This window comes from Corvus hawaiiensis, chromosome 9, assembly GCF_020740725.1.
Source record: "Corvus hawaiiensis isolate bCorHaw1 chromosome 9, bCorHaw1.pri.cur, whole genome shotgun sequence".
NCBI lineage: Eukaryota > Metazoa > Chordata > Aves > Passeriformes > Corvidae > Corvus > Corvus hawaiiensis.
The window spans coordinates 14,155,257-14,180,110 of NC_063221.1; the positions used below are offsets into that span (position 1 = coordinate 14,155,257).

Consider the following 24,854-nt stretch of genomic DNA (forward strand, 5'->3'; position numbering starts at 1 on the left):
ATACAAAATTCCCAAGAGGAAAGAACTGCTTTGTAGTTGTGTTTAATATATGGAATGGAAAAAATAACAAGATCCAATTAAACAATAATTCACCTGGTATCAGTCTATGGTTACATTTGGGAAAAAAAGGGCACCACCAACAAAAAAAGGCAAATGTTAAGAGTCCTTTACTCTACAGCTCCTACTTAAAGAAAACTCTAATAAGAAAGGTAGTTGAAAATAAAAGTGGGTACAGAAAAATTAGATGTTCTGAAAGCATCTTATTCAGTATTCTGGTGAAGTGGCTCTGCTTACTTGAACGGCATTGCCAACAGGAAATGTTACAAGCATTAAGTCTTTAAGAAATGCCATCAAATAGGTACAGAAAATGTCTCACCTTTAGGATTCATGTATTAGAAAATGTAACATTTATAGCCACTTTTTAATAAAAAGTACATCTTCTTTTCTATAAGAGATAAGCTAAAACATTTGTATCTCCTGCCATTGAATGACAAGAGCAAGGTCCAAATTACATAGCAAAAGTAGTAGTCTGAAATGGTAGAAGTTGAAAATATGCATAGTTAAATGGCAACTATTATTTCCCTTGAAAAGGAAGTGTTTTCTTCAAAGCAAGACAGAAACACTTAAGACCAATGCATCCAAAATCAATGAAAAACTGAGCTCTGAGCACAAAGTGTATGATTATTTTGAATTTGAATAGAAATAGCTGTTCAGAAGTTCCTTACACACACAAACACACACACACACACACACACAGACATAGACAAATAAAAATCCAGTGGTCTCATTCTGTGATTACTAGAAGTTCAGCTACATAGTAAAGTGCTGTCTCAAAACCATGAACTGTGTGAAAATAAATACTGCGTTTGCATTTGTTGAGAATATCCCAGAGAAGTAAATCATGTGACACTCTTTGCATATTAAAGTAATTCTCAGAAAACTGTCTAGTCCATAACTAACTAGATATAGGTTTTTGAACGGGCGTATAAGAAAAAAGAAAGGTAAATTTGATTGGTTTGTACTTACTGGTTTACCATGTGGTCGGCCTCCAGAAGGTCTGCCTCCCTGTGAGAAGACAATCAAACTTGTATTAACTGAATGAAAGATCTTCTATCACTGTCTTGAGACAATTTCTGCAGTACTTAGGACAAGCTTATTTGGGTGTTCTTTGAACAGAAAAAAGTAAATGAGCTACCTAAAATTTACACTCTGTACTACACACCACAACAATGGCAATTTGAATCAAGAAAGCAGTGTTATGAAATAGAGCCTGGCAACTACAGTATGTTCAGAGGAATGTTTTACACAGAGCAGTAACTCTACTATAGAGTAATTTTAACCAAATTTTTTATTCACCTTACTGAAACGACTCCGATCTGTATTACCTCCACTGTTTAAACTTATTAAAAGGGCCAAATTAGTGCATCTTTCAGCATCAAGTAACTGACCTGATCGAGAAGGTATGTTAGGGAAGAGTTAGGAGTGATGGGATGGAAAGAGAATATACTCACCTGCCCACCATACTGGCTGCTTCCTGAGGGATAAGATCCCTATTAAAAAAAATTACAGAAAATGAACAGCAGTTACTTTTTTTTTTCTGGGCAGAATGGAACATCACAGGACTCTTGACATGAGATCTCAGTGATAATCTGGAAAGTATATTAATCTAAAAAGATGTAGTGAAAGACTTCTGACTTAATGCCTCTAAGTTCCTCAACAGCTGAAAGTAGTAAACTGGACAAACAGGCACAAAACACCTGCTAAGACTGTTCTGTTACATAAATAAATGGATCACAAGAGTCTTACATATAACTCTGTTAAAGAGAAAAAAATAATCGACTTTATTTGTGATTTTTTGCTATGTCAGACGTGTTCAGAGAGCATCGTGTATTATTGTAAAAAGAGATAATTTGGGAAAAAAATTGATTTGCAGCTGTTAAAAATCGTCTCTGTTCTACATAAGATTTTTTTTTTATAAGATCTTTTTAATAGAGTGATACTGAACTCCAATGCTTGCCAGTGGAGTAAAAAGAAATTATTTTTTTTAGTATGGTAGAGTGAGACATTGCAAACACAGTAATACTAATGAAAAATAAGCTCCATCTTATGAATTAGTCATCCATTTCATCTGTCAGCTATTTGCACTAGTAACATTTCTGAATCAGTGGCAAACAGTCTGCATATGGCACATGCTTAACAGGAAGACTTGAGTTGAAGCTGAAGAAGAAAGTAGTGTTATTGTCTGCAACACACCAGAATTTATATTTTTAAAGCAGTATCTACTGCTATATTTTGTCTCAAATTTTCCAAGTATTTCATGTAAACATAAAAAGGGTTAATTAAAATAATCACTTGAGATAAGAGGCATTCTGACATAAAACAACTAGAATTATGATCTATGGAATTTCTTTAAATGGAAATTTGTTTGTGCTACTCCATTTCAGCTACTGAGCAACAGTCCCTGTTTTCAAATATTTATTAAGAGGCAAACGACTCTAAAAAACTGTCAGCAATTGCACTACATGATATTTTTCATTTAATAAATTGCAAGTAGAAAGATCTTGAAAACAAAGAAAAGTAGCTTGCCTGTCCGCCATACTGATTGCTTCCAGAATATGAGCCCTGTAAAAAGAATGCAAAATTTTGATAAATACTTTTTTTAATAGCATCAAAAATTTTAAATGGCAAAAAAAAAAAAAATCCTGGACCTCATATAAATCATACTGATGACACTGATAGTAAGTAAGAAAGCTTCTGTAATTACAGAGTAAAATTTTGGCTTTTGTATATAGAAGGATATAACTGAAATGACTATAGTGATTGAATAAAAGCTCCATGCACTCCCTGGAATTATTGTACCTATCTCTGTGACTAAACTGAACTCAATATTTAATGCCTTCTGGGCAAATATGACACCTGAGCCATGTTTATTCCTGAGGAACTAATCTGTGTAAATGTTAGAGACAAACTGCCTACCTGTCCACCATGGTAATTGGTTCCTGTGAAAGAGCCCTGTATTCAACAGAAACAGCAATGTTTACTCTGTATTAACTTCAATGTCACAAGAGGAAAACCAAGAGAACATATTGGCCTATGGCAATGATCAAGTCATTTACACTGATTGCTACTATTCTGATTCATCTTGACTTGTATGTCAAGTAATATATATGTGTGTATATATAATGTATATATAAATTATTATTATTATAATTTCTATTTATATAAATTCTAATTTGTATGTTGTTTTCAGCACTTTTGAGTCTCAGAATTGGCATATATTCCATGAGTTGTATTACTCGGGCATGTCATTTTGCTTGATTACACAGACCAAGAAAGAGAAGTAGTCATCCAAGCAATTTTGACTATACTGAAAAAAACAGGTAACTGAACCCTCCTTTGGAGGTAAATTAACTTGATCTCAGCAAAACAGTGGGGGGATTTTGTATGTTTGGGGTTTTTTGGGTTTTTTTTCAGGAATTTACAAAGAAATAGGAAATATACTAATTAGACAGAAAAATGGAAATAGCTTTAACTTTTCCAAATGTGTTGCTCTGCTCCATTCTGAAAGCATTTGGAGCCAAGATTTTAAATCTAAGTTTCACTAGTTTAATCATACTGTTAATAACTATCATAACAGCAAAGTCCAAAACCCAACAGGTCTGCTATGAGATATTTGGGAAACAGATTCTTAAAAAAGTCCCAGGCCTGTCTTACAAACTGAGTAGCTAGTTTTGAATACAATACTATGGTTGCAAGTCATTTAATATTTTTGTTTTTAGCAGATTCAAAATTGCTCATTTTAGCATAATGTGGAAAAAGCTTTCATCATACACAACTTCACAGACAGAATTACTTCAAGAAATGGAGATCCTTGGGAATTTTCCAGTATGTGTACATACTATGAGAAATATATAAAGACAAAGAATACTTACTGAACCTCCACCGGGGCACACACACCCACCCTGTACAAAACACAACCAAACTTACTTTCCCGGATCTATGATTGGAATAGGCCTCTGAATTAGTTACAACTCACATTCTGCTACTGTAAGAAAATGGACTATAAAGCACTGCTCATAAACTTATCAAGCTCCACTTAAAAAGGTAGTTTCTGTCTCCCTTTGCTGCCCTTTTAGGCTAGCTGTGCACTTACTGATCAAGTTTTTAAATAGAATCTTCTAATTTCTCATTTAAAATTTACAGTAAAAACCTAGTCACCAAAAGGGTGAGTAAAAAATTCTGAATACTAATACAGATTTTATTTTTTTTTCCCTTGAGGAGATCAGAGCACCTAGAATTTTGCCAAGGAAGTGGTCACAGCACCAAGCCTGTCAGAATTCAAGAAGCATTTGGACAATGCTCTCAGACACATGGTGTCATTCTTGGGTGTCCTGCATAGGGCCAGGAGCTGGACAGGATCCTGATGGATCCCTTCCAACTCAGCAAACTCTATGATTCTATGAATGCATACAGCGCTCTTTAGATGACTTCCAGTGGAGGCCTATTAGGTAACTTCTACTCTGATAAAGCTTAGGGAGAGGTGGCCAGGGGTTCACTATTTGGTGTCTCACTTTCCACATTCAATCTGAATGAAATGTGTGATGGGAAACAGTTCTTGTGAAGGAAAGTTATACAAAGCAATTTGTGAGTATATGACACTAGCAGAACTGAACAGCAGAGAGGAAAAAAGCTTACCTGTCCACCAGATTGTCTGACTCCTGAAGAAAAGCCCTGGAAAAGATTAGTAACTTAATTACTTCTGTGTTACTGGGTAGCCTTTTCACTTGTTCTCTGTTGTTGTCAGTCTTTCAAATTGCTTGCATTTAAACATTGCACAAAAAAATTGGCTTTCTTAAACCATGATATGTTGAAGAAACATTTCCATGCCACAGGCCCCTGTATCATTTGCTCTTAACATGATCTGAAATACCAGACAGACTCCTACTCAGCAATCCTCAGTCAGTCTGGCTTAAAGCCATTCTATCTTACAATGTTCCTTTTTTTGCAAAAAATATGGGTCTGTTTTCCTGATGAACTGCGTACCCAAACTACAAATACCATGAAAGTAGAAGTTTTACCTGTCCACTGTACTGGCTGCTTCCTGAAGAAGCTATACCCTAAAGAAATGAGAAACCATTTATATTTGTTGCACATTCTTTAACTTATGACCTGTCACAGAAAAACACACTTTCATTTGTCTTCCATGGATTTAAGTGCCCCAGGGACATGAACATTTACTTTATAACAACACTGAAATCCACAGGCCTTTACAGTGGCTGCAGTTTAAACAGAACAATGACGTTTGAATCAAAGTCAGCTTCAGGCAGGTGTGAGTAGTGCTGCTGCCCTACTTTACAGCAGCCTTGTGTGTTTTGCTTATGTGAGTGGGCTGACACAGCAGAAAGTCAGATCTATTCTGCCTAAACACTGTTTTGGTGTAAGACACCCCTTCAAAAAATATTCTGTTTTTCACAAACCTCCCCCCCCCAAACCAGTGAACAATGGAAAAAAACAACTCAGAAACAGAAAACCAATTCTCACCTGTCCTCCATAATGGCTGCCACCTGGTAAAGATGGATCCTGAAGCAAAGGTGCCAATTATTTCTCAAATCAGAAAGCTTCTTAAAGAGCTTTTTAAAGAAACACTATTTTTGCCTCTTTTGCACAATGACAAATTACAGGAAGATAAACACTCAGCCTATTGCTTTATGTGTCACCCCATACTAGAGGCTATACCTCTAGGCAGCACTGGGAACCCTATCCCTCATCTTTCACTTCACAGCGGCATGGAACTCCTCTTAGCAACTCCTCACCCTCTCCCCTCTTCCAATTAGAAACCATACTGCTTCTCAGACACCAACTCTGATTCTGCATTTTGCTGATGGAAATGAGGTAGAGAAGGGATAAATCTGCTTCCAGCCACTCCTTACTCTTAGAGCTAAGAAACCTTGACAACAGCAGGGCAGGTTGGAGGGTCGAACAAGATCAGAACTGCATTTAATACAACAGAAGCAGCAGATCTCCATAGTGTTTGTATTGCTTCAGATCATACATCTTTAGATACCTATCTATTATCAGATGAACAGAGTTTTCACAAAATATTTTTTTCAGTCAATATAGAAGAAGCAATTTTTGATGTAGAAACTGTATGTTAGAATAAGAACTACACAGGAAGAGATTCTCACCTGTCCTCCATACTGGCTGCCTCCTGAAGAAGGTGACCCCTGAACAAAAAAGAATTAAATGACCTCTATATCCATGTCATAGTACCCCTTTAAACCATGTTCCATACGAAGGAGTAGCCAGTTTCTTTCACCGCAGAACTGTGAGTGTACCAAACCAGACTGTGCCAAAATGGGTGAAACTCATCTGCATTTACCATGATGCATGAGAAATTCCATCTTAAAAACTCTTCTGTGGCTTGGTATCACATACATTTATAACCATTATATACTTAGCAACAAATTAGATAAAAAACGGACAGAAACCCCCAAACCAAACCCCAATCTCCTTAAAATGTTCTTTTACACAGAGAACTACCAAATCTCTTTGATAAAGTAGCAAGGGAAGAATGCAAGGAAATAGAATACAAGGGAAAAATACTCACCAGTCCACCATATTGGCTGCCTCCTGAGGAAGGTGAACCCTGAAAATAAACAAAAAGTGGAAACTGAAACTTTTTTGTACCTATTTCATAGACTCATAGAATCATTTAATGAGGCTTTAAAAATTCTGGTTAGTTTCATTAAGTACTGATATATTTCAGAGGCATGATGTCTAGTCCTGCAAATTTCAGGAGTCAATTGAGTCAACCATATATTTCACATTCTATTTTTTCTTAGTCTTGGATAATGATCTTTATCTGAACTTGTTTTGTTTAATCACAGTAGCATCCAAACACTACGGAGTAAGATTTACTGAAAAGATTTTAGATTAAATTAAAGCTAAGACAGACAGACAGGTGGACAATAAACGAACTACAAAAATGGGGACTATTAATGCTTACTTGTCCACCATATTGGCTGCCTCCATAAGAAGATGACTCCTGGAAAAAAATTGATAATTAGTTATTTCTTAATATCTAATTACTGAAAAGAAGTGGCAAAGACATCTACATTTTGTTATTTGAATGTTTGTGTATAATTATCCCAGAATAAACTCTGTGGTTTTTGTCTTTCTCCAGTTCACAATATTATTACAGAGTATAGACCACTGTCAAATTTCTTGAGGTCCTTAATATGAGTCAAATATTTATAAAACAAATATATAATATAAAATATTAAAAAGTAAGAGCTTATGTGTCCTCCATACTGGCTAGCTCCAGAGGAATATGAATCCTGTAAAGAATACCAGATGAGTGAATTACCTGCAGTAGGATTTCCTTAAAGCAAAACATGACTCTGCCAGGACAACAGGAGCATGAGAACAAGGTAAGAGTGAAGACAGGTGAGCAGGATTTTCAGAATGCTTTAATAACTATAATTTAAGTTGAGCAAGGTAAATTGGGAAAATACCTGAGATCCTTAGCAAGGGTGGACAACAAAGACCTAGTGCTTTGTTTGTATGACATGTTGGAAACGTTAAAGTGCCATTCTTTCCAGTTCTTTCTCTGCTCATTTCTGGAGAGTGGCTTTTTTTTTTTTTTATTTGGAAAGCTGAATGCTGGGCCAGAGCTAGCAGTAAAATATTGGCTACCTAACAGGACTCTGAAAACCAAACTAAGAAAATTTACTGAAACTTCATACAATAAGAGGTCTCTTTAAAGAGGGGAGATTGGATTTGTTTTTCTTCATAGTGGAATTAGGTCAAATAGGAATAAAAAATGATGCATTTTGATTCATTCTTTCCCCATGCGTATTTTTTTTGTGAGCTTCATTTTGCAAGTTTCCCAAAACAAGGGTAGTTTTTGCTAAAAAACCCATTGTTGTAATTTTTTGTCCATATCTAACCCAGTGATGAATTTCATTTCCTGAGCTTTTGCTCTTTTTACCCAGTTCCCATATAAAAACTGAACTTAATTGACTGAATGAATAACCATTGTTTTCAGAAGTGGCAAACTGTCTCTCCTTTTGGAATGAGTGCTTACTTGGCTATTGTACTGGCTGCCTCCAGAAGAAGATGAGTCCTGGGGAAAAAAACAAACAAACCAAAACAACCAGTTATTTTGGTCTAAAAGAAGTATTTTGAAGCAAAACTTCTCGAAAGATAGTAGTACATAAATACTAATACTAAACTTTCTTGCAGTAAATGATCTAAGAGGAATACAATCACATAAATCATTGTTCTTGGGGGATATTTTTACATAATTCCAAGGAAGCCAATGGAATTGGCTCCCAAAGGAAATATTTATACTGGTATCTACCTGTGTTTGTGACAACATTTTTCATTGTAAGACTTCTCTTTGAATGAAAACTGTTTCAAATGGAAAGAGAAACTGGGAGCGCTGCATGAATGTCTTGTGTGTATTTTTTAGTTACAATTAAAAAGAATGTCCTGTGTGTATTTTTAATTGTACCTAAAGTAGGTTATTTTCACAAGTGTATGACTTCTATTAGGCACTGACTCTTTTTATCCTCTCTGACCACTAAATTGATAAAGCAAACAGAGGACACACTTAAAAGCTAATGAACATTGCTTACATTTGCAGAGGAATCACTTCTGACTAAAGAAGGGGATCCGCCCTAGAAAGGAAAAAATAAAAGGAAAATTAGCCTTTGTCTTTGATCATAAACTAGAAATTAAACAAAACCTTAGAATGCCTGTTCTATGGCATTTCAAAGGAAGAATATCCCAGCCTGAAATTAATTACACTTACACTTATTTTTATCAATTTGCCAAGAGAGAAAAAACCCCTTTTTTTGGCCCAGAAGATCATAAATCGTGAAGTATCATATTATATCTACCCATAACTCATTGCCTAGGATATAAGAGTATTACCCAAGGTGCAGGAATGTCCTTTACATGCTACATGTGGATTGACCACATATGATCTGCCTTAGAAAGCAGGGATTACCCTGTTTCATAGTCCTTAAATAATTTCATATGGACTTGAAAGCACAAGTGAGAAGTAACTCAGTTTTTGTTTTTGTTTTAAATTTGGTAAACATTGATTTTTGATAGAAATATTTGACTTGGTATTATTTTAGCTTCCTTTCATGATAGATCTTTTGTCAATCAATTCTGCTATTTAATGCAGTCTTTTGGGTTTTTTTGAGAAGAGGCACACATCTCTGTAAATACTGTATGGTAACTGACATCACTGCTCAGAGAATGCAACTCACTGCCAGCTTTGGGGCTTCCTGGCTTTTATAAGAAATAATGCAGCCAGCAGCAGTAGGGAAGTGATTGTCCCCCTACACTGAGGGGGGACTGATGAGGCTGCCACCTTGAATCCTCTGTTCACTTTTGGGCCCCTCACTACAAGAAGGACATTGAGGTGTGGGATTGTGTCCAAAAATGGCAATGGAGCTGGTGAAGGGTCTGGAGTACAAGCTGTGTGAGGAGCAGCTGAAGGTGCTGGGGTTGTTTAGCCTGGACAAAAGGAGGCTCAGGAGGGACCTTATTGCTCTCTACAGCTCCCTGAAAGGTGCTGTAGCCAGGTGGGGGTTGGTCCCTCTTTCAAGTAACAAGCAATAAAACAAGAGGAAAAGGCCTTGAGCTGCTCCAAGGGAGGCTTAGATTGGATTTCAAGAAACAATTTCTCCACTGAAAGGATTATCAAGCACTGAACAGGCTGCTGGGGAAGGGGCTGAGTCACCACCCCCAGAGGTATTTAAAAGACATGTACATGTGGCACTTAGGGACATGGTTTAGTGGTGACCTTGGCAGTGCTGAGTTAATGGTTGGACTCAAGGCATTTTCCAACCTAAATGATTCAATAATTCTGTAACACTGAATCTTGGCATAATGAGAAATAACTCCTACCATATCAGAAACATCTAAGTCACCAAAGGAACAATGAATATAAAATTAAGAGTACATTCAAATAAGTAAGTTGGAAATAAATAGGATCTCACATAATTTTCCAGTTAAATAGTTTAGTAAAAGAAAATGTATAATGAGCACTTACAGAACTTCCCCCAGAACAATCACATCCACCCTGTAAAGAATGCAGAAATTATTTAAGATATCAAGGGCACAGGACTGAAGTGGGTTCTAGTTACAACTCAAATTACTTCTACCATCCCAGGCATGCAAACCATAAAGCTACATTCTTAACTGCCCAACTTCTAGAACTGAGTCTATTTCATCCAATGCTACTATTCCTGCAGTTATTGTTCTGAAGGGGCAACGTACTGCTAATTTTTTTGTCTTCAAATTTTCTTACTTACAATTTTTGTGATGTTAGAAACATTACTCATCAAAAGGATGAGTAAAAAATACTGAGTAGTACTACAGAAAGCAATTTTTTTTTCCTAAACAGGCCAGAGCACCTAGAGTACATGCAGTACTGTTTCATATTACAGATGATACAGAAAATAGGTGACTTCTACTTTGATAAAACTGACTGTGAGATGGCCAGGAGTTCACCATTCAGTGTCTCACTTTCCACTTTCAATATGCATGAAATTTATTTAGCACCAAAGCAGCTACAGAAACTCAGATGCATGTGCCAAACAGTTACTACTGGCTACTCTGGCTTGCAGGATGTCCAAATGACACAGCAAGAGAAAATAATGTGTTGCTGAGGCTTTGGGCAAAAAGGACTGTGGTGAAGGGAAACAGTTCTTGTGAAGGAAGGATAAGAGAAATAAATTTGAGTGCCTGACACTAGCCCAGCTGAAGACTGTGAAAAAAGAAAATCATACCTGGCCACCAGACTGGCTGCCTCCTGAGGAAGGTGAACCCTATAAATGTTACATTCTCATTTAAAAACTTTGACACGTGCATTTAAATACAAGGTATTGTCTTTTACTCTTTTAACTATGTTTCAAAAGATCTATCAGGTTGAGAATGCAGTTTTATCTATAGAAAGATTAATGAGGATAAAATAAACCACAGAGTAGTCTGGAAACTTAGGTATTACCAATCTGGTAATATTTTCTTGAAATACGTACATTGGGGGCAAAAATGTCTCACAATAACAACAAAGAAAAAAAATTTCCCACCTGCCCACCATACTGGCTGCTTCCAGATGAAGATGAGTCCTGAAAACAATAAAAATACTTTTATTTAAAATATATAAATTAATGCCAAATATTTATTACTTTCATTTTTCCTGGTGTTAAAACATCAGTTAATACATGAATTGTATTTTGACTACTCTGCTTGCATTTGGACTTTTACATAGAGATATATAAGGAAGAATGAATCAATCTTGTTCACAGATTAAAAATTGCTGTAATACAATATGAGGCCTCAAACTTTTGTATGACAGATACTTGAGATCAAAAATACAAAGATTTAGTATTTACCTGTCCACTGGCATAGCTACCACTTTGAGAAGATGACCCCTGCAAAAAGAAGACCCAATTTATTTTAGTTTGAAATGGTTTCTGGAGAACAAGACTGTTGTACACACACAATTTTTAATTTTTTTATTCAAACAGTTTGCAGTTTGATTTCACAAGACATGATGCCAGATGTCATGATATTTTGGGAAATAAATGGTTTGGTGTAATATACTCATTGGGATAATTTTTAAATAGTACAGAAGGGAACTGTAAATAATAAATAAAATAGATGCTTACATGTCCACCTGACTGGCTGCCTCCTGAGGAATAAAAATCCTGGAAAAATGTATTGAAATTACATGAAAAAACCAAACCCCCAAAACTGCAAAGATCAGAGTGGAAGATAAACACTCCTTCTTGCTTCTCCACATTCCTTATTTTTCTGTCATGGATTATTCAAGAAAAACAAAAAAAATCTGTTGTCTTTCTGTATAAAACAGCACATGCCCCTTCATGACTAATTGCTCTTTTGGTGGAAGATATTCCTTAGGATACAAGAGTTGGAAGAGTTATATCTCCAACAAAATAATTTATCAGTCTGTGTCGTTAGAATAATTACAGTATGTGCCATGTAAAAATAATAGGAAAAAGGAAGCCTTCATAAGTAAGTCATGCAGCATAACAAAGCAAAGGGCTGCATTTAGAGTAAGTGCTGGACAAATGATGGTATTGAAGCCCTTTGCAGTAAAGCAACGATATAAAAAATGCAAGGACTCGAACAAATTGTGCTATCGCATTTGTGATGTAAGTTTGAGATTCAAGAGCACACCTCAGCATCAGTTGGGATTTCTAGCAGAACTTTAACTCTTTAGCCATACCCTCATTCCCTCTGTGCTTGAGGACTTTCTGTCCCCCACTGGAAGCTGCCCCAGGGTTTCCACACAAGATGAAATTTAGGTGCTGGCAGTTGCCAAGCACTAGGGCCGGCACCTGGCAATACGTAAGGAAGGAGGGCTTACCCGCTCACTCTGGCCGTCACCAGTTGGCAAGGCAGAATCCTAAAAAATATCAGAATCTAGTTATTGCCATGGCAAATACTACTTTTTCTTTCTAAGCAGGGGTGCAATGCAAAGGAAAGTACTGCTTGTGGGAAGGTTGAAGATGTAGGCTGTAGGATAAGCAGTCTACAAGTTCTTTCTCTGCTCATTTCTGGAGAATGGCATTTCTGTATTTTGAAAGCTGAATCCTGATATAGTGAAATAAAGGAATGAGATCATATCTCAATCTATTTTATTTCCTCCAGAATGTTTCAGTGAAAAACATCAGCATTTGGAAAGCTGTCTTGATTTTTTAAGACCAAGATGTGGTGCATATCTACTGTTATACCTTAGTTTCTTTCCGAGGGGTTTTTGGGCCCTCTGTAGTATCATATTTTAGCTTTCTTGAATATCCATAAGAAGATTTTGATATAGAAACTGCATTGAAGCTATTGACACAGTATACTTGTGACTAAAGTGCACAGCTGAATTTATAATTATTTGCACAGAGCAATTTCCTACTAACGAGGACCCTGGAAAACACTTTAAAATTGTGAAGTTTTATAAACAGCTTCAGCAGAATTATTAGGAAATATACTTTAGTCAGGAGAAAAGGCATCTTCCTAGGAAAAGCAGGCAGTTTTCACCACACTATATGAAAACAGACCATTCCTATGCAATATATAGATGAAGGAACTTGAGTCTTACATATCTGGCATTGGCAAAACAAACTAAGTGTAGCACAAATTGGAGATGGAAAGAGGGAAGTAGTCATATACTAATATTGAATTTTGATGGAAATTGTGAAATAAAAAGAGCTTTCTTTTTAATTGCTACTTCTAATAACCAATTCAAAAAATGTTAGATTGTTAGAAGTCAGAACTGTTGTAACTGCAATTTTAATTTGTGAAGCCCTTATCATGCATAGCACAATCATGTGACACCAGATAAGGTAAAGGTCCATGTAAGCACCTAGATACTTTAAAAGGTAGTGAATTATGATATTGATATTGTTGAGAAGAACTGCTTACACTATCTTCAGTTTCACTGCCTCCCATGGAAAGTGAATCCTGTAAAATGAAAACCATTTATTTTTATATAAAAGGACTCTTACATGCTCTTAATTGTGGAGAATATAAAATAGAAGAATAAAGCTAACTAACTGCTTAGAATCTCCAATTTTACCTAAGCTAGGGAATGTGCAAAAAAAGAAAAAATATGTAACTTTATCTGTTGCTTAAGCAGAAGAGGCTGGAAAAAGCCCCCTCCTTGCAAACATGCATTTTTATAAGGAAAAACTTTTCAATGAAGTTAATTTGCAAAGCTTTAATTCTTTATATTCAAAAATCCCATTTTTTAAACTTTCAACAGCTTCTGCATAAGTAAGGTGTGTAAAAGTAAATGTACAAAATATTTTCCTTTTGAATGAGGAAATGTTATGCTAATGCATAAACAATAAAGTACTTAAAGCATTGAATAGTCACAGGGCACAGTTAAAAACAGCATACATAGTGCATCATGTTCTCTACATTATGGAAACATTTTAAGTTGCTACAAAAATAAAGAGAAACAAAAGTTAAAATGGCATTTTTGTGGTCGTGGTCACTTAAAAGTAACTGAAACATAGAACCCAGGACACGTAAGAACCAATACACCAAGCTTAAGCTTTTGATGTAGGAGACAACATTTACCTGGCCATAAGCATCAGAACCACTGTATGTGGAAGATCCACCCTGTTCAGAAAACATAAATGATTTTCATATTGCAAACAGACTCTTTTTTTTTGGATGCTTACTGTAGGGATCTCCTTCTTGGCAGATTTAAAAATATGATTATTTACTTAGTTATCAGAATGGTTAGGCAACTCAGAGTTATGTCCCTGCAAAACACTAATGTAACATACTTTTTAACTCAAATTCTAACTCCACTTTTGAAGAGACCTTTATCTTACAGGTAATTCAAAGCTAGCATTGTTGAGAAGAATAAGCCATAAAGGTTGGATGCATCCCACCTTTTACTCCCCTGTAAACTTCCAGACTACTTAGTTAAAAATATATACAAATTTACTTATTCCTCAAAGAAAAGACCACTTTCATTAGAATGTAGTGAGAGCCAAAATACAGATATAGCTGTATATTTACTTCACTCAGAGTATTGGCCCTCAGCAACATTTACACAAAGAGAAAAAAAAGAGTATTTACCTGACCGTAGGATTCACTGCTGCCATCATAAGCAGAAGACCCTCCCTGAACAGAAAATAAAAAAGGCTGATTAATTTGATTCTCCCAAGAAAGTGTTTTCAATCATTCAAGGACACAATAGGAGTGAAAATAAAAGAAGTCTGTTATCTCTACAAACAAGAAAGAACAGCTACCTGTCCGTAAGATCCACCAGGATAGAAGGAAGGCCCTCCCTGCAGAGAAAACATAGAAATTTACTGGTTTGTAGTTGAATTGTTTTCTCAAAGAATACTTTTAGTCTGCTCCTATGCAGGCACAGTGACCAGAATATTTACCTGATTACCGTAGTAAGAACTGTGGGACGAACCTGGGCCACCCTGAAAGAAAAGCACAGACCAGCTATTTTCTTGCAGATGAGAGTTTAAATACCTGCATACCTGGTTCTCACTTTATAGCCTGTCTCCCAGTTTTAAGCTAATTTTTAGGTGCTTAAATAAAACTCAAGACCATTATTGTTAAAGTGGAAGAAATCCGGCAGCAATTTTCTTAGCCTGCTGAAACTTGAATTCTGCAAAGAAACTGCAAAGACCATTCTGTACTGTTCCCTGTGAAGCTGCTCACCACCAGGTTACATCAGGGTTAATTTAAGTTTTCTGCTCTAGAGGACAACAGTTGGGTCTGTATTACACTATGTCATAGCACCCACAATATTGGGGGTGAAGGAACCAGGAGGATGGGAGTCTGTATTATCCTGGTGAGAGAGGAAGAACAACTACCTGTCCATAGGATCCTCCAGGATAGAAGAAGGGCCCTCCCTGTGCAGAAGACAGAATGGGTTACTGGTTTATATCTGGCTACTCCTTCAGGGAAGGTTTTAGATGGAACTTCTGAATAGGGCATTTTAACTGAATGTTTACCTGGTTACCAGAATATGTGCTGTATGAAGAACCTGGAGCTCCCTGAAATGAAAACATAAACTAGCTATTTTCTTGCAAACCGGATGGTGGAAATACCAAGGTATCAGAATCTCACTCAAGGCCAATACTGTTGAACAAGAAGGGACTATTTATCACTAATTTTTTTAGTTAGATGAAAGATCATTCCATGAAAGTTGTAAGCATAAGTGTGTCTTTTTCTCTAACAGATTTCATGTGGTAAGGTACAAACAGCTGGTATAATTCTTAGGTGTTATTATAGACTCAGCTTTTGGGTGTTGTATTTCACAACAGCCATTACACGGGGAATATAGAAAAGAAGATAAAAGAAGTCTGTTATCTCTACAAACAAGAAAGAACAGCTACCTGTCCGTAAGATCCACCAGGATAGAAGGAAGGCCCTCCCTGCAGAGAAAACATAGAAATTTACTGGTTTGTAGTTGAATTGTTTTCTCAAAGAATACTTTTAGTCTGCTCCTATGCAGGCACAGTGACCAGAATATTTACCTGATTACCGTAGTAAGAACTGTGGGACGAACCTGGGCCACCCTGAAAGAAAAGCACAGACCAGCTATTTTCTTGCAGATGAGAGTTTAAATACCTGCATACCTGGTTCTCACTTTATAGCCTGTCTCCCAGTTTTAAGCTAATTTTTAGGTGCCTAAATAAAACTCAAGACCATTATTGTTAAAGTGGAAGAAATCCGGCAGCAATTTTCTTAGCCTGCTGAAACTTGAATTCTGCAAAGAAACTGCAAAGACCATTCTGTACTGTTCCCTGTGAAGCTGCTCACCACCAGGTTACATCAGGGTTAATTTAAGTTTTCTGCTCTAGAGGACAACAGTTGGGTCTGTATTACACTATGTCATAGCACCCACAATATTGGGGGTGAAGGAACCAGGAGGATGGGAGTCTGTATTATCCTGGTGAGAGAGGAAGAACAACTACCTGTCCATAGGATCCTCCAGGATAGAAGAAGGGCCCTCCCTGTGCAGAAGACAGAATGGGTTACTGGTTTATATCTGGCTACTCCTTCAGGGAAGGTTTTAGATGGAACTTCTGAATAGGGCATTTTAACTGAACGTTTACCTGGTTACCAGAATATGTGCTGTATGAAGAACCTGGAGCTCCCTGAAATGAAAACACAGACTAGCTATTTTCTTGCAAACATTTACATAAATGAGTCCATTCTGAATTTCTATTCTTTCAAATAAAACATTACAGCAACCATTAAAAGAGAATGCTGGTTGGTACTTTCTGTTAGAGATAAGGAAAACTTTAGCAGGTTCTGTTATTTCCTGTTCAGGTTAAAACATCTGGAAGTAGTACTAACATTTAATTTTACTCTTTCTAATTACAGAAGCCTATGTCATACCTTGCAGACTCTATGTTGTTATCAACGATCATGACCTTATGGTCTTTTTAAAAATTGCCAGAATACTGAACTTCCAAAGTGTAAAGAGTACTTAGGAGAGCATATTTTTCAGCTTACCACTTAAAGGAGAAGACTATTTACCAGTACATGACATTCACTATTACTGTCACTTCCCCCTTATATACAAAACAGGGAAAGTATTATTCTATGGCTGCTTCCTCTGAGACTATTTGTAGACTAAGATCTTGCCTTTAAATGAAGCTTGGAGAAAAAGCAGAACAATTGCAGTGTGAGGAATTTGGGGATCCACATGAGTAAAACCATTTTTTCCTTTGAAACAAGATGGTTTAAATATGTATAGCTTTGACTCTTAATTTATAATATTCTTCAGGTTTGAAGAGACTTTTGTGTAGCTCACAGCTTTTAAATCTAGAAGAATGCTTTTTGCAAGAATTTTTCTCCTGTGCTGAAGAATCTTCAAGGAATCACAGAATAATCTGAGTTGGAAGGGACCCAAAAGGATTATCAGGTCAAACTCCTGGCCCTGCACAGGACCAGCCCCCAAGAGTCACACCATGTGCCTGAGAGTATTTTCAAAATGCTTCTTGAACCCTGTCAGGTTTGGTGCTGTGACCACTTCCTTAGGAAGCAGATGACTCTCTCTTTTATGTAAGATTTATAAATAGTAGTTTATTTATACATGTACATCTATCTGTAGCTTGCTTTTTCATTATTATTAGAATGTAACCTATCATGGCCAGTCTGTTTACATTCTAATCTAAGCACTGTAGCTGCCATGTGTAGAGGGCCCTGGAGAGAAAATGAAGTTCATTTTTAAATTCAGTTTATTCCTTTGCAAAGATCACTGAATTTTACTGTTGGCTGGAGGCAAAGATCAAGTCTATTGCTACACAGGTTATCAAAACTAAATTTGATCTGCTGATACGATTGCAAACCTGGAACAAGCTCTTGTGTATCAAAGAGGACACATTTGCACTGAGAATTGGTTTCTGATGTGTCCAATTTTGACGTCTTACTTTCTTCATGTTTCAGTATAATTTATTTTAATAGACTAGTTTATGTTTTAAAGCATGTAGGTCATGATTACTGCTTAGCCTCAATTAGATGAAAGAGATGGTATTGTACCTGACCAAAATTACTGTTGCTATATTTTAAGTTAATGAACTTAAGTTCAGAAAGCAGTAATTTCTTTATACAATTAGTCTGCTTAAATAGAATGGGTTTTTTAATAGAAAGAATAATCCACAAAATGCTTTTTGTCAAAATCGAAAACTAAAAAAATACTACACCATTCAAATGGGTTTATGTAAATACAGCTTCAATAAAAGGTTAAGAAATATGTATCCTGATAGAAGACAGGTGACTTTAAAATCCAAGATGACTTTAAAAGCCAGAAGCCTGGTAAAACTAGTCTATAATGCCCATATAAGCACATTCCTTGGCCTTTTTCCTGGCACAGAGGCGTTGCCTAAAAGAAAAGGTTATCCAGTGCAACTGAAAATGAAATTTCAGTGATTCTCTTTAGGGGAAAGAACAATTTAAATGTTGATTTAAGATATTATATTTTGAAATATATTTTGACATATTGAAATATCAACATATTTTGATATTTTTAGTCACAGTTATTTTATTGTACCAGTGAGAAAGACAAGGAAACTAAGCTGGATGCAACTAAATACTGTGGTTACTACGAGGTATATTGACTGCTTTTTGAAACTAATGAATAATTAGCTCATAATAGTCAAGTGACAGAGCATCTGGATCACCAAGCACACTTACAGAAAATAAGTGGCCAAATGGTAATTATGCAGTTAAGTGGAACTCATTCTTTCATTTAATTGTGTATAGTTCTACCCATACTAAGGAAATTACCATTAATGTTTAGAGTTAACCAAATGTTCGTATTTACAAGGTGATTAATTCAAAATACTCCATTATATAGAAGGAAGTATAAACTTAGAAAAATAATTACCTGTCTATGACCACTGCTTCCATCAGGACAAATGCAACCACCCTACAAATTAAAAAAAAAAGGAAACAAATATTGCTTTGTGGAAATCTAATTATTTCAGATGCAAAACTGTTTAGGGGAAGAAAGCCTGTGAGACTGCAGAGTAGGTGTGACCTTTCCCGTACGTAGAACAAATGAGAGGAAAGGACAGATGTGTATGTTAATGTTTGCTTTGGAAGCCAGGCTGATAGTGCATCTCTAAGTGTGATGTCTCAATGACAGATGCCTCAGCACGAGAGAAGTATCAGGGTAGTCAGGAGTATCACCATTGTGCTATCACCAATAAAACACGTTATATTGAAACAGTGCTAAAAAGTGATTTCAGAGAGCCATTTCTGAAAAATTTAATGTGAATAGGGTGACTTCATTTACAAATTAATGGATAACGTCACCAATCTTCTACATAAAACTACTTAAACTCTGACTCCTGAATTTAATTAGTTTAATTACCAGGAAGATATCTGAACAAAACGACTTAAAAATAAAAGAAATCCTGACCTGATTACTTGATCCACTGGTTGCAATAAATGATCCACCCTGTGAAGAAAAAAATTCTATTTTATTAGCATTTTATTAGAATCTAAAGTATAAAACTATGTAGTGAGAAACTCTAACACAAACTCTATTACTTCCCTGCACCAACAAGCATAACCTGTTGAATTACTGTGAAAACATAAATTAGGAGGAAACATAATTAAATGACTGGATACAAATCACAGGGAATGGGCATTAGGAAAACTAATTAAGAAAACAGTTACCTTCCAGAGCTCAGAGATCTGTCTGTACCCTTGAACTAAATGTCAAACTCTCTGAGACAGAGGACTACGCTAATGTTAAATCTACAGAATGCTGGGTGTACCAGGATTTCAGATCCCTGGGAAGCTGATAGGTACCAATACAAGATAAGATACTAAAAAAACAGAACAAGGTCCCACTCTGGATCAGTTAAATTTCTCATAATTCTCTAATATATACACTGCTGCAGCAGTACATAATCCTACAGAACATGAAAGCTGGATGTACTTTTGTAACAGAAATATGTAATCCCCAACATGTGCCTTCTTACCAAATGCTAAATAAAACAATTACATATGTATGGCCATTACCATCACTAGAGCATGAATATTTCTAAAAAAAGAATCTGAAACGGTATAGTTTGTATTTTTCAAATGAATTTTACAAAATGTTACATAAAGAAACACCTGCAATTCTTACCTGCTTGGTGGGGTGAAGGAACAGAAGAAACTGTGTATTCTGGGCCCAATATCACTATTTACAACTGTGCAAAATTATAACTTTATAGGGAAAATGTTGTCAAATCAAAATGGTATCCTGCAGCACAGAAAAACTACTGGAACCTAATTTTCAAAATGAAATGTAATTTATCAGAAAGCTCCTTGATATCATTCAGTTGACACTATGTTATTACCTGGATGTCAGACTGGCTGCTATTTGAAGGAGAAGATGCATTCTGGGAAGAAACAAAAAAATGACACATTTATCTGTAAGGGTAGTAAAATAAAACACATAGTTCTATTAGGAAAGAATGACCTAACCCTAAACAGAATTAATTCTCTTTTGTAGACACTGGATCCTTCTTCTTTTTTGTAGGTAATACACAAGGAGCTACAAGGTTACCACTACCAGCAGTAGTTCAGAAGAAGTGACAAGAATGGTTTACCTGTACATCATAGGCTCTTCTACTTAAAACATGTGATGTGTCCTGTAAAAAACAATAACTTTTACTATTAGGAGATGAAAACTCTACGATCAGTGATACATCTTTTTTTCATTCCATAGTATTTGTTTATAACAGGTGCAGACCCATTATTGTGTACATTGAGTAGGACTGCATTATTATAAAATAAAAGGCTATTTGCACATAATTTTTATGGGCTACTACTGAGTCTGACTTGCAACTATACAATACACATATCTGTATCTCCTACACAGCTGCTGAGCACAATAAATTAGCAAACATTATTATTCCATCTTTCTTCAACTAAAATGTTAGCTGTCCTTTGTTTGTATGATACTCATTTAATTTTAACTTTAGCTTGGACCAACTCTGTATGTGCTTAATGAAGAACAAGAATTTGAGCTGCCCTATACTTCAAAGCATGATTTTCATGTCTTTTTTTTCATATATCTACTTTCTTTAAAGAAATTCACCCAAAGAGCAAATACCCAAGTAATTTTATTTTACTTTCCCCTTATTTAGGAGAATATCAACTAGTGAAAACTTAATTAGGGAAAAATTAGGTATAATTAAGATAGATTAGGTATAGGTTGGACCAAAATCCTACAAGCAGGCCTACAATCCTACAAGAAAAAAAGTGATACTTACTCGGGCAACAAGAACTTTCTTCTTTGCACAACCAGAACGCTGTAAAGAAGCCACAAGCCTGTTATTACTTTATGGGTGTAGTCATCTACATGAAATACTTTAACAAAAATCTACTACTTGTCAAGGTGATGTTTGGAAAAGGAGAATGTCCAGATATTTCATTGTATTAGCAGTAAGAGCCTTAAAAAGCATATTCTTTGTCTGTTTTCACTTTATCTCTTTCAACAGAAGTTCCTGCTTAGGGGAGTCTCTCTCAGCTGAACCACTGTAGTTTAGAGAACAATCTGTAAAAGGATTCTCTCTTGTTGTTTTGTTGGGGTTTTTTTAGCATTCCCCATCCTTCTTTGTGAGAAAGTTTAGAAGCAAACTCTTTTACAAAGCAGTCCAGCAATACGGACTGGATAGAGAGATAACCAAGGGAATACTAACATCTTTCATGAGCAAAGGAGGAAGTGACGGTGCTCCTAAACAGGGCTTGCTGATGAAGGATGTCTTTTTTCAGAACATTTAGAATTGAACATAGTGCAACGCATTCAAGGTAAATACAAGCCAAAACAAAAGATGTTTTCAGAAGGCCTCTGTACTTTCTAGAATACATTTGGTGCAGTACTTGAGTACTACAGAGGAAAAATAGGGAAAACAGTGAATGGCTGAGAACTGAAAAGGCAAGTAGTTGATGACAGAAGGTTACTCTAGATGGCAGTAAAACAAAAGGAGGTTGTGACAGATGGGAAAGCTTCTCTATGAACAGAAACAAGTAGGAGAAAATGTAATTTATTTACACAACAGTATATTTGCTTGGTGACAATCTATCCATGTTAATTCACCATTTCTGCTTGTAGGACAGATGGAAAGTCTTGACACAGATAATAATACTGGGTAATACTGGGAACAAATGTTGCTCTAAACCAGCAGCATGTAAGTGGCTTTAAATCTGAACGAGTGAGCAAAGCTTGAGATGGCTACATGCCTCATGTACACGGGTGATTAATTCCCAAATAACTGTCCCGTTAAAGTGGATATATTATGAATCGAATGTATTAGTATATATTCTTAGAAGTATTATGCCATTTTAATAATTGTGCAGCAGCCTTGAATACAGAAAAATAATTAACTTTTTGAAGGGTATTATAAAGCAATCATATACCAAAGGTCAACAGGTCTAATATAGAAGTGTTCAGTTACTAACACTGTCTTTAATCATTATAATAATACAGAACAAACAAAGTACTTACCTGATTATTGGCACTGTAGGTAGTGTCATTCTGGAAAAGAATACATTATTTCCTTTTTTGAGAATTATTTAAATAAAGTAAGCTTACAGAAAATTGTTTCCGATACTGCATACAGACATAACAAAAATCACTTATTGCTGCCATTCTCCACAGCCTCGTCTAAATTAGTTTGAAATTCTACCGTTCTAGTCTGAGAAACATTTTAATAACAACCTTAGATTGGTAGAAATGTAACATGAAAAGCAGTGTAATATCTGTAATATCTTGCATTCATTGTATATACCTAAAGATTTTCTTTCAGGTTTGGTTTTTTTTCTTTAATTAATGTAAAATGTACCCTTAGACTTTGGGGAAAATCATCTGTTACAGGAAAGGCATTGAAGTATTTTTATTCATATTTCATTTCATCATGTTAAATGCATTTAAAAGCACTAAGTGTATCCGTAAACATATGTATGACAATTTGCAGCAAGAGAAGAGGCAGTTGCTGAAACAGCTATTAGTGTGGAAACTCAGCATTCTTTCTGGATCATTCTGCTCCAAAGACTGCATCTAGCAGAGCAACATTTTCTCATCTAGGTGAAAAATATTGAGATGAAAATATATTAGAGACAGCATACTCACATCATCACAGGCATTGGGATTACTATCATCTGAGAAGTCTTGTGAGTCCTAGAAGGACATCAGATACCAGTTATTTCCTCAAAAGTATGAATTGCTAAACATACACTTTCATGTTGTCCTCTACAAGACAGAAGAGACGCTCATGCAAAAGAGAAGATGAGTTAAATTAAATTGCGATCTTTATAAGGCAAAAAGGAGCCAAATACATAGCTGCAATAGTGGCTGACAGAGAATGTTCCAATCTTCAGTAAAGAAATAAAAAACAACAAAACAAATCCAAACCAAGAAAAGCACAGAAACAATTATGTTTTATTACATCTTTGAGAAAAATGATGCAGGGACTACGAATAATATGTAACCAGGAGAAAGAACTACTTACCTGATTCTCATAATAGGTGTCTGAAGATGATCCACCCTTTAAACAAACAAAAAACGCAATGAAAATTGGAGAAAATTAGGATATAGAAAACCTGATTTTGAGCAGAGGCTAAAGTTTATATGAACTGATGTACAAGTAGTGAAATAGAGTATTACTTACTTGGCCACCACCATAGTTTTGTGAGTAGGATCCATCCTATAAAACAAACAAATATAAACTCTACTTCAGAAGAAACTGTGATTTGGCTCAGAGGCTGTAAAGCTGGAATAAACAATTGACTAGGATTCCTTTGAAAAAATACAATTTTCAAGATATCTGGACAAATTATCAAATATTATAAAAGTTCTTACCAGGACAAAATCAAGGTCTACCTACCTGGTTGTCACTGTAACTTTGGGAGTATGATGATCCACTCTGCTAAGAAAAAACACCAACAAAATAATTAGAATTTACATTACCATAGTGCAATCAGCCATCACAGAAGTTAAAACCATCATAAAACCTCAGTGGGAGGCAACACTTACTTGGCTACCACCATAGTTTTGTGAGGAGTATGAACCACCCTGTGAAAACAAAACAGCAACAGTTATAATGCTGGAGAGCTGAATTTTATCTGAGTGCATACAGCTATCCTATGTTGCTGAGTTCTATGGAAGTTCTATGTAACTTCCACTTTTATATAAGTGGAATTTCAGGGCTGATAAAAAGTGTGCCTGCAGAAAATGAGTTAGAAACTGGACACGGAGAGACTCTGCAAGATTCTATATCCCCATGAGCAAGAAAACTGTACTGTGGATTAGAATTGCTTTAAAAGTTTTTACCAATGGATAATAAAGAGTTACCTACCTGACCGCCCTGTGATCCACCCTGTAAATCAGACAAAAAATGCTTTAGACACTCACTGTTTGGCCATGGAATATTTTTGGTATACTTGCTTAGGAAGAGTAAGAAGCAGAGGCAGATATGCAATATAGATATAATTTCTAACATAATGAGCACACACTGCCAGTAATGCAATGGTAAATACTAGATGAGACATAAATCAAGGAACCTCAAACATTTAACTTTAAGTAATGTCTACTGCACAGATGAGTTCCATCTGGAACACTCTCTAGAGAATGTATCTTTTTTTCTCCTGTAGAAAACGTAATTTATATAAATTGAGTGAATTTATACAGATTCCCCTGGTAGCATTATTACTTAGAAAGCTGTGACCTGTGAGATACAGTGGCCTCAAGGAGAAGGTTTTAAATAAAGCACTCAGTATGTTTCAATGTGCCCTCTTTAGAAGAGGAATGTAATTCCCTCCAGTGAAAT

At 35.8% G+C, this 24,854-nt stretch overlaps 1 protein-coding gene across 50 annotated transcripts in view; it reads right to left on the bottom strand.

Annotated features, from left to right (window-relative positions):
* Window positions 1-24,854, bottom strand: part of LOC125330509 (hornerin-like) — a 49,839-nt gene that overhangs the window by 2,449 nt on the left and 22,536 nt on the right. For 32 of the 50 annotated variants that reach the window (XM_048313705.1, XM_048313698.1, XM_048313683.1 and 29 more), the window contains 42 exons: window positions 24,384-24,404; window positions 24,062-24,100; window positions 23,913-23,954; window positions 23,697-23,732; window positions 23,538-23,573; window positions 23,159-23,206; window positions 22,535-22,564; window positions 21,300-21,338; window positions 20,634-20,675; window positions 20,382-20,423; window positions 19,451-19,489; window positions 18,914-18,955; window positions 16,635-16,676; window positions 16,494-16,532; window positions 16,053-16,094; window positions 15,912-15,950; window positions 15,528-15,569; window positions 15,387-15,425; window positions 14,946-14,987; window positions 14,805-14,843; window positions 14,632-14,676; window positions 14,122-14,163; window positions 13,462-13,500; window positions 12,413-12,451; window positions 11,691-11,729; window positions 11,415-11,453; window positions 11,109-11,147; window positions 10,809-10,847; window positions 10,070-10,099; window positions 8,640-8,681; window positions 8,087-8,125; window positions 7,007-7,045; window positions 6,608-6,646; window positions 6,186-6,224; window positions 5,542-5,580; window positions 5,079-5,117; window positions 4,696-4,731; window positions 3,933-3,962; window positions 2,977-3,012; window positions 2,587-2,622; window positions 1,512-1,550; window positions 1,027-1,065 (listed from right to left, as the gene is read on the bottom strand). In XM_048313705.1, coding sequence (XP_048169662.1) covers window positions 1,027-1,065; window positions 1,512-1,550; window positions 2,587-2,622; window positions 2,977-3,012; window positions 3,933-3,962; window positions 4,696-4,731; window positions 5,079-5,117; window positions 5,542-5,580; window positions 6,186-6,224; window positions 6,608-6,646; window positions 7,007-7,045; window positions 8,087-8,125; window positions 8,640-8,681; window positions 10,070-10,099; window positions 10,809-10,847; window positions 11,109-11,147; window positions 11,415-11,453; window positions 11,691-11,729; window positions 12,413-12,451; window positions 13,462-13,500; window positions 14,122-14,163; window positions 14,632-14,676; window positions 14,805-14,843; window positions 14,946-14,987; window positions 15,387-15,425; window positions 15,528-15,569; window positions 15,912-15,950; window positions 16,053-16,094; window positions 16,494-16,532; window positions 16,635-16,676; window positions 18,914-18,955; window positions 19,451-19,489; window positions 20,382-20,423; window positions 20,634-20,675; window positions 21,300-21,338; window positions 22,535-22,564; window positions 23,159-23,206; window positions 23,538-23,573; window positions 23,697-23,732; window positions 23,913-23,954; window positions 24,062-24,100; window positions 24,384-24,404 — 1,623 coding nt within the window. The remainder of the gene's footprint in view (window positions 1-1,026; window positions 1,066-1,511; window positions 1,551-2,586; window positions 2,623-2,976; window positions 3,013-3,932; window positions 3,963-4,695; window positions 4,732-5,078; window positions 5,118-5,541; window positions 5,581-6,185; window positions 6,225-6,607; window positions 6,647-7,006; window positions 7,046-8,086; window positions 8,126-8,639; window positions 8,682-10,069; window positions 10,100-10,808; window positions 10,848-11,108; window positions 11,148-11,414; window positions 11,454-11,690; window positions 11,730-12,412; window positions 12,452-13,461; window positions 13,501-14,121; window positions 14,164-14,631; window positions 14,677-14,804; window positions 14,844-14,945; window positions 14,988-15,386; window positions 15,426-15,527; window positions 15,570-15,911; window positions 15,951-16,052; window positions 16,095-16,493; window positions 16,533-16,634; window positions 16,677-18,913; window positions 18,956-19,450; window positions 19,490-20,381; window positions 20,424-20,633; window positions 20,676-21,299; window positions 21,339-22,534; window positions 22,565-23,158; window positions 23,207-23,537; window positions 23,574-23,696; window positions 23,733-23,912; window positions 23,955-24,061; window positions 24,101-24,383; window positions 24,405-24,854) is intronic. The other 18 variants (XM_048313681.1, XM_048313695.1, XM_048313693.1 and 15 more) reach the window with 18 other exon arrangements.